Genomic DNA, 9,503 nt, shown 5'->3' on the forward strand with positions numbered 1-9,503 from the left:
GCAAGGTGGAAGGGAGGGAAGGGAGAGGGGGGTTTCCCACAGCACCTTAATTTACAGGGCTGAGGTGGGAAGGACCCCAATAGTTGGTTTCTCTGCAATGGATCACATTTGATTTTTACCTCTGCAGCATCACTGTGCTGCAAACCCTGCAATACTTCACCTGCTGCCTCGAAGGAGAAAACAGCTTCTGGTGGGGCCATATTACCTTGGGCAAGTCCGAATACCTGCATATGTAAAGGAGGACAAAAGGAGGAAACCTGCTGGGGTTGTTCAGACAGAGCAATGGCGCTGGGCCCTGGCCAAGCAGGCAGGCCCAGGCTTGCTGCTGCACCATGGCTGCCCTGGAGACCGCGCTGCAGGGGGGACGGGGAAGGGGGAAGGCAGAGCCAGGATGGAGAGTAAAGTGCTGAGGGGAGGAACGGCCAAGGGGAAAGGTGAGGTGGAAAGGAAGGTGCTGAGAGGAGATGGAGGAGGAAAGCAGTGAGGGGAGGAAAGATGGAGGGCAAAACCTGAGGGGAGATGGAGGACGGAGGCCCTGAGGGGAGATGGAGGAGGGAGGCCCTGAGGGGAGATGGAGGAGGGAGGCCCTGAGGGGGAGAGTTGAGGGGACATGGAGAAGGAAGGCCCTGAGGGGAAATGGAGAAGGAAGGCCCTGAGGGGAGATGGAGGAGGAAGGCCCTGAGGGGAGATGGAGGAGGAAGGCCCTGAGGGGAGATGGAGAAGGAAGGCCCTGAGGGGAGATGGAGGGGCAGTCACAGACAAGGATTGAGGCTGGTCCAGGGCTGCTGACCTTCCTTCCCGCGCTCCCGCAGGGCCCCGCGGGCAGGGGCAGGGGGGCTGCCCGGGGCCCCCCCTCCCACGGGCCCCCCGTGCGAAGCCGCCAGGAGGAAAGAAGCAGCAGCCACACAGGAGAGTCACCACCACCCTGCGGGCAGGTGAGCTGGGCTGGCCGCCACCACAGGCTTGGGCAGAGGCCACTGTTCCCCACAAACCCCCCTGGGCCGTCCCCTCATCACCCCGGGCAGGGGCTGGGGAGGGAAGGGGGCAAAGCCAAGCGAGCACCGGGCTGGGACGTGAGCACTGCTCAAGGAATGAACAGCCTTCCCTAGGGAATCACCCAAACCTTCCACTGCACCTCTAGCCTCTTTACACCTACACTTTCCTATATGGCTACAAACCATTAAAAAAAAATAAAAATCACCAAAACAACAAAGATTGAGTCCATGTAACTCCATGTAACTACACAGCACAAGCAGTAGGAGGCAGAAGGCGCCTGTTGAGAAGTAAGAAATGTCATAGGCTGCCTAAGACCTGGGATGCTGTAAATATTTAGTGGTTTTCTTTTGGTGAGCTGCAGTATAGTTATATAAATATCTGCCGCTCCACAGGCGTGAGTCAGGGACCTGATCTAACTTCCCATCACTGGGGTTGAGTTGCTGTTATAGCTACAGAAATGGGACGTCAATTTCAGAAAAAATCTTCCATCTGAAGAAATTGCTGTTCCCTTCCAGGATCTTAGTAAAAAGGTGCCTGAAAGTTTCCAGAAATTGTTCTATTTAAAAAAAAAAAATAAAAATTCCCATTGTTGTATTAATGGATAAGGGCTTAAAAAAATTCCCCAACAACTAAGAATCAATTTCCTGCCTAAATTGTGTTTGGCAAGCACAGAGAACTTGATGGCAGTGCAGAAGAGCTATTAATGCATTAACAGCCTCAATAAATACATTTTACGGGTGTGAGAATCATTATGATAGCCAATCAAATATGGATTTCTCTCTTTAAAATAAGATTTTTAGGTCATTAATATTTTCTTACAGATTTTGTTTCTTATTAATGGGCACGTAAAAGCTCAGCAAGCACTTACCTCAGAGTCCTCTTTATGAAACAAGCAAGAAACCCTTAGAGGCAACACAGACATTTTTGCCAACAGCATTTATCATTTTAACAGATAAAAACCACCACAAAACCAGAAAGCAGCAGGCCAGTTCCCCTCCATTGCCTGATATCCCAAGTCCTGGGAGGAACCCTGACTCAGCCCAACATAAGGCAGAAGAGAATCAGTCAGATGCAGAAATAAACAAGGTTGTAGTATCAACCTCCACCATTTTGGACTGCGGTCAAACAGATCAAGGTCTTTCTGCTCAGCTCAACAACAGCCTTCGATGGGATGGGGTGCTTGATGATCCTGTGGCAGAGGAAGAAAGGCTCCAGATCTACAAGGTGAACAGAAGGAAACGGTATGAATTGTATATCCAGCAACATTTGGGCACTGAGCCATGCCCAACTGTCAGGCATTCCTCATGACTGCACCACAGGGCATCGTCCCCGAGCAACAATCACACAGTGTGTAAAGGAAGATTGTTGCAGTGGTTTTCCAGAGGAGCAAGGGTGAGCTGGTCCTGAGTACTGAACATGCCAGCACAGTCTCTGAGCTGCAACCAGTGGTCTCACCCAAAATATTTCAACAAGTTTTGTAGCTTAGTACTAATTACTCACTGTCTTCTATCTGTGTGGAGAGCTGGACATTTATATTTTAAAAAGCAAGCTGTTAGTTAAAATATGGATGCAACTCAAGACTAATTCAACAGTTAAAAGTGCTCCTTTCCATACTGTCTAGTTGCCCTGGAGTATCCCTACTTATTGCTATTAAGTGTATTTCAAAACAATACTCACTGCATGACACCTGAGCTTCTCAGGTTGTGAACTGCTTGTCCTGACACCAGCACACACATCCACAGGTGGGGAAGCTGAGCACGGGCAGCTGAAGGATAACCTGGTTTGGAACTGAGGTGATGTGGAGGCACACCAACTCACCTAGAACTTGGAACCAAGCAAGCTGCAAAATTGTGATTGGAATCCAGCCCTGGTCTCCTGGCTTGTGATCTCATGTTAGGTACAATATTTTATTGTTATAAAAATTCATTGCCTCGGCCCCTCGGATCTGATATTCTGGAGCAAGCACAGCACACACACAAGGAAAATGGAGCACAGCTATAACAACAGGGTTATCCTTGTCGTGGTATGTACTAATAAGAAGCCCATTTGGCCAACATGAATTAAAAATCACATCAAGCAGCAGGCTGCCCTGTACTCCCCTACTTCAACTTCTAATAAAGGAACATCTGTCATACAGAGCATTTCTACAATATTAAAGGAAAACAGCCCAGGTCACAGTAAAGGAAGTATCTGGAAGTATTTCTCCCTGAAAGTTTTTCCTGAAGCCCTCCTGAAAGATACTATTCTGATTTTTAAAGTTTTATCTTAATGGCTCTTCAAATAGACCATATTTTATATAGCAACTTCTATTTATATTTGGCTTTTCTCCTGTTCAATCCTTTAAACACTGCATGACACCCAAATCCGTGCACACACTTCCTCAGGAGCAGCCACATGCTTCAAAATAGCTGCAAAGCTCCCTGGGTTCCAATAATGTCACTACATGCAAATCTGGAGCTTTTGAAAGCAGATAACCAGATGAACAATAAAAAGTAAGCAAAGAAAAAAATCATCCCATTAAGAATTAATTAACTGATGTTCAATTGCATTAATTTCTACTCTGCCAGAGACACTAACAACATCAGCATGTCTGCAAAATCAGAAGGGTGTAAAAAACAAAGTATCCAGAAAAACACTACAGGATTTCTCTCAAATAGTTGCAACCACTTACTTGTTTTCACAAAGTTCAATGAGTAGCACATTCTAGTCTCATTTTTCTTCTTTATTTACTAAAGTAGCATCTGAGCATTGACATTTTTAACCAAGAAGTAAAAAAGAAATTCCAGGCTTGTTCAATTCTTGTTCTATTTGAAAAAGGATGAAATGCTTCACTTACAGGATATGCTGAAATCCATACCAGAAACTCTCTTTAAAAATAAAACTATACCAGATGAAAGACTCAAATACACACTGGAGAGGATTTTCAGCTGTCTTCGAGGTGCTTTTTCAAGTGCCTCACTAAACTGATAAAACCACAACATTTGGTGTTGGGATTTTTTTAAATACACAGTTGTATATAGGAAACGCCTTCCTGGAATATGTAAACAGCACCACATGATGTAAGAGAAACAAGAGGGGAGCAGGGACTGGCAGGATGGATCCTGTTTTGTTACTAAATAAGTACCATAATAAACACTGAAAAGCTTTGAACGAAAAATAAAGAGACTTCCCTATATGATAGTTTTCAGATCATTTATTACCAATAAAGTAAAAGACAAATTGAAAATTAGAAGGGGGGAGAACGTCACAGACATCAGAACACTTGCACAGAGCCAATCAGAGCTTTGCAAATGTTGGAAGATAAATAATTTAAAAGATAACTCTACCAATTAAACTGTTTCTAAGAGGTACATAATTGTTTGCTTTACAAAAATCAGGTGCTTTATCCTAAAACCATAGTGGAAGGGTCATTTAATTTCTAACTTAACTAGGGACAATAGCGATTACAAATTAAAATCATCTCCCCTCAGACCTCCTGAAAATGAATTCATTGGACGAGCGCAGTCGGAGCAACCCAGGGTCTGTGTCCTTCCAGTGTCCTGTGTCCAACAGTGGCCAGCACCAGATGTTTCAGGAGCAGGTGGCAGGTGGCACCCAAAGCTGTGAGGTGAGCCTTCAGACAAGAGGCTCCCCAAAGAAGAGCTCTGTCCATTTGAAACCCCACACATTTGGGTCTGGGTTGTGCCTTCTGTTACACCACAGGTTTATCTTGGGGCAACGTTTAGTGGGAAGTTGCAACATGTCTTCAAGCCACATCTCCTAAATACTGTAGTTTGAAACCAACATGTTTGTTGAGAAGACTGTGCTGCTCTTAACAGCTCTGGAGCAATGCCCACCTGACTTCAGCATCCTCTGTCACCCTGGGTTTAGGATCTGGTTTTCTGAGGCAGGTAGCAAAGATTAAGGACATCACGTTCTGAGCTAATAAATAAGTAAAAAACCAAAATAAAACAACAAAAAACCCAAACCACACAAACTCAAGCTTCCCTTCCTGCTGCATTTTTACTCTCCCAAGTAATTCCAGCTCAGACTAGGAACACTTCCACACCATTCATCACACCTGCACAAACACGCGTTAAGTACAGCTCAAGAACAGGCTCCCAAGTTTCCAACTCGCTGCTGGCAAAATTCATCCTTGAGGCTACACACCAGCCAAGTCCTCTTTAAAAGCAGGTCCAGGGCTGTTGTTGCACCAGAAGGTGACCTGCACCTCAGAGGAGTTTTGGAATACATGGAAAAGCCGTGTCCAGCTACGTCAAGTCTACCAAGAGTTTCTGAGCTGCTACACCACACTAGCCACCAGTGTAAGCCACGCTCCCCAGAGCAGCTGCTCTCCACACTGCACTGCTGTCAACAGAGAAAAAAAGATCTGGGTCAAGTAAGAAACCTCTCTGTCTTATTTTCCTCAAAGCACATGATAAACTAACACACGTAACATCCAGATGGCCTTTCCTAGTACCTGAAGTTATTCCCTTTGGTCCCCAAACTCATCATGCGCTTGGGACTGGAGGGGTTACAGCAGCCTACAGGGAGGAAAATGCTACCCCATGCTGGTGACAGCCTAAAGTCCAGGGAAGACACAGACCTTCACAATGAGAAGCTCAGTGGAGAAGCAGAGATACAACTGTGGGGTTTGCTATGCAATTAAAATTTGCTCGTCCCTTGCTACCATCTACCTCTTCACAAGCTCCACCATGACGGCGTCTCACACCCGATCCCAGTGTCTCCTTCTCCACTCTAGGTCCCTGTATCCATGAAACAATTTCTGAAACTTTCCTAGTCACAACTCCCTTAGTGCAGACAGAACATCAGTAAAAACGAGGCACTGGTGTTTTTCCACCACCACACTGTCAAGACCTGACTTTCCAACAATACAGGGATAATTTTTGGCCTGATATTCTTCATTACAAGTCCTGCTACTTGTAGTACACAAATGCTGGCATCTTATACTACGGTGCAGCAGAAGTCATTCTAAGTACAGGAGATACATTGTGCCATTCATCTGAAGAACCTGATCCTTTCTCTGCCACCTGGAGCTGCAAGAACATTTTATCTCCTAATTCTACTCAGAATTCCTCTTCTTTCCAACTCACACCTTCAAACTGGACATTAACAACATGACGTTTCTGTAGCTGTTAAATGCAGAATCCCAGATTTTTCTCTACTAGCTTTTTCCAGCAGTTTCCAGGAGCTGGCTGTTCTAGATAAAACTTGTCTTATGATCTAAACTGAAATGAATGACAGCTTTGACTCCTGTAATGACCTGCCCGATTCTCTGCAAGACTGCCCTTATTTTTGCACATCACCACAAAGCATCAAACAGATTTTCACTTGCCAGGCACTATTCCACATTCTGTCTTACCTGTCCTTTTTTTCTCAGGGAAAATACTTCCCCTCATTTTCACCTGATTACTGCACTGCAGGGAAGGGGAGGGAACTCACGACTTTAAAGGCGAAGAAACAAGTTCCTTACTAAGTTATGTTCCCACAGAAAAACTGCGTTCAGGCCATTCTGATGCTTAAAGCAGGAATTAAGAGCTGAGAAAGAGGGTCTGTACCCACTTTAGCTAGTGGAGTTAGCACAGTACGTTAGGTGGGACTGGGATGGACCAGAGCAAGAGAGACAGCCACTCAGCAACCATCCAGGACACAGTCATTCCCAAAGCACTCCGAAGTTTCCAGCTCTACGCTGGAGAGGAACCTCCGCACGGTCTTCCGACAGTTGTAATCCAGCGTGGTGGTGTACACAGTCTTGGCATGCTTTGGGTAGACAATGGTGGTGCTGGTGAAACGCTGGGGCTTGTTGCGGGGCTGGAGGTGAACCTCGGTCTTGTAGTTGCGCCACGTGCAGTTGGGGACACAGATGACTGTCTGACTGCAGGATGACACGCTCAAGCCCACTGGCATGTAGACGTTATCAATGAAGTGCTTCTCTGAGTCGTATTTAACTGAGGATGTGTACCTGAGATACAAGAGACACGTGTGTGAGCTCTGCTCTGGAGTAGGAGGCTGCACTGGGGTATCAGGGCAGCTCCTCAGACCTGCAGCTGCCACCTCAGCACAGGACCCACCACAGCAGGCAGACACTGTCCCGCTCGGGTAAGGACAAGCCTTACGTTAGCAGCACAGCTGGTGCTGTCACTGCTTGGTCCAGCTGCCAGCACTACCAAACAGCTTCTCAACCTTTGTGTCCATCCTTTTAAGCCTGAGCTTTATGAAGCTCAGAACCTCCTTCAGACTCCAGTGCCTAAACTCAGAAGCCCAAATCCACAGTTAGGGTTTGCACATGAGCATCCTAATTCCTCAGAGCACCAAGCCCATGGAAGCACACATTATTTTCTCAGTTCTCCTCTGCCAAGAGTCTCACAGGAGTTCCCTGCTATCACTCCTGGCATGGGGCACTCTCTGAAGATTCAACTGGCAGGAAAATACTACAATTTACACCTCATGCTCTGCTGGCAAGGAAATCCTCTGTGCCTGCAAAACAAAGTTTTCATCTTCACACTGTGACAGCTCTGTTAGCTCCTTCACACTGCTAAGTGCCTTTGGTTCCAGCCAGGGCAACCAACACTCTCTACTCTCCCCTGCATCAGGCTTCTGTTTGATTTTATCAGTCTACCTCTGCTTGCACAGTAATCAGCTGGGAGCCTTCACTTCTCATTACTGCAAGTCACGATGTTCAAAAGAATAACTCCCAGGCTGCCAAGTGATGCAGCATGTTAAAAAATAGTCATTGTGCACTCTTTTAATATTAACTTTTCTTTCAGTGCACACACCAGCCAACACCAGCCACAGCTGATAAGACAGTACTCACTACAAACCCGTGAGGACAGAAATGCAAAAGTCCTTCCCCCTAATAAAACAGTCCTAGAAAGATATCTGCTTTGAAGAGCTTCCCTCACAATGACCTTCTAGTTAATCAGTTGAAAGGCAACAGTTTGGAGCAGTGCAATGAAGTAAAAGCAGGAAAGTAAAATACAGGGAAATCTTCCTGGAAAAAAAAAAACAACAAACCACCACACATGGGATTAAAAGAGGCTGAACACTCCTTCAGTCTGTAAAAATGTCCAGGAATGTACAGCTGCATGGAACAATAGCTTTGCAAACAAATTAATTTGACTCACAGGGACTGATAAGGCCTAACTACTCCTTTACATGCTAACTTCTTCAGAGCTAGGTGACTGTAACACAATATTTACCTTATTTCCTTTGGTGGTAAAGGGTCAAACTCAACTCCTTCCCCAAAGGATAAAGGACACAATCTTGGAGAGCAGCTGGGGAGAACAGGGCTGGGAGAGAACACTGAATTCTGAAAAAAAAGGCAAAAATAATCCCATTTATGTCACAATTCAGTATAGTCTCAAGAAAACACATTTATTTAGCCCTTGGTACAGAGTTGTTAAGGTTCCCATTGAGCCACACCCACAGGTACAACCTGCAGGTCTGACATCTAGAGCACCAAAGATGTGCCAAGGTGGAATTCTCTGCAAAGCCCTAACTTTGGGAGCTTACTTTCAATTTACAGTTAACGTTACGGGAGTGTTATGAGAGAGCTCTCCTTGCTGGATTCACCCAATGTCCCCACGGGCAGATCACAGCAGGAAATCATTGCAGGGCATCTCCCCCCTCGATCCACAGCTGCACCAGGGCTGCTGCCTGAAGGCATCCAACCCAGCTTAGCTCTAATTCACACACAACCTGTTAGGAAGGATGTATTCATTCCCACGGAGTGCCCCTGTGCTCCTCTCCAGGCTGTGCCACGAGCTGACACTGCCCAGAAACACCCACAGCTGGAAAGAAACCCTTGGCGAGAGCCTCGCAGCCCCGAAGGGAAGGAACTGCTTGTGGTTTTGAAGCCACCTCTGCAACACATGCTCTGGTATCCAGGGACAAGGGGGCTCTGAGCATCTCTCCTGCCCCATGCATGGCTCTCCTACAACCTTTTCCAACTCCACACAGCAGCTCTGTAGGAAAGGGATGGCTCTCTAGCTCTGCAGTCTCTAAAGTGTCTGTACAAGCAGCTGGGTGTCAACACTCAACAATCGTTGCATAAAAACCCCGCTGATACCCGCACTGAAACCAGAGTCTAACAGACAAACTTCCTGCTCTGGGTCACCCTCTGGGGACGTGAGAGTTTCTGATCTACAGGGATTTTCAAAGATGAGCTGTGATGCTGTCCCAAGGATTACCTGGGGCAAGAGTGACAGGGGTTTCCATCCCATCAGCAAGAGCTGCCTCCAAAGCCAGGGGCTTTTTCAAGCCCCTCTAGACCCAACACGGCCCCAGGCCTGGCTGTGCACACCCCGGTTCCCGGGGATCTCCCTCCCAGCCCGGGGGCGTTCAGAGACGCGGGTGTCAGGGGAAGGGAGGGAAACGGGGCTCCCTTCTTTCCAACTTGTCTCCACGCCGGCCGCCCCGGTGCCAGCCCCGCCGTGACCCCAGCCCGGCCGGGCTGCTTTTCCACCCTCCTTTCCTCAAAGGATGTTGAGGAGCCTGGAGCGGGAAGC

At 46.9% G+C, this 9,503-nt stretch overlaps 1 protein-coding gene across 1 annotated transcript; it reads right to left on the reverse strand.

Moving 5' to 3' along the window:
• Positions 1–6,627: 6,627 nt before the first annotated feature.
• On the reverse strand, positions 6,628–8,299 carry FAM101B (family with sequence similarity 101, member B; the record flags this gene model as incomplete). The annotated part of the gene is made up of 2 exons (XM_010009072.1): positions 6,628–6,958; positions 8,196–8,299. Coding segments are annotated over 2 exons (435 nt in total), but the record flags the coding sequence as incomplete, so codon positions are not given.
• Positions 8,300–9,503: the final 1,204 nt, after the last annotated feature.

Source organism: Chaetura pelagica, unplaced genomic scaffold, assembly GCF_000747805.2.
Source record: "Chaetura pelagica isolate M959 unplaced genomic scaffold, ChaPel_1.0 scaffold72, whole genome shotgun sequence".
NCBI classification, from domain to species: domain Eukaryota; kingdom Metazoa; phylum Chordata; class Aves; order Apodiformes; family Apodidae; genus Chaetura; species Chaetura pelagica.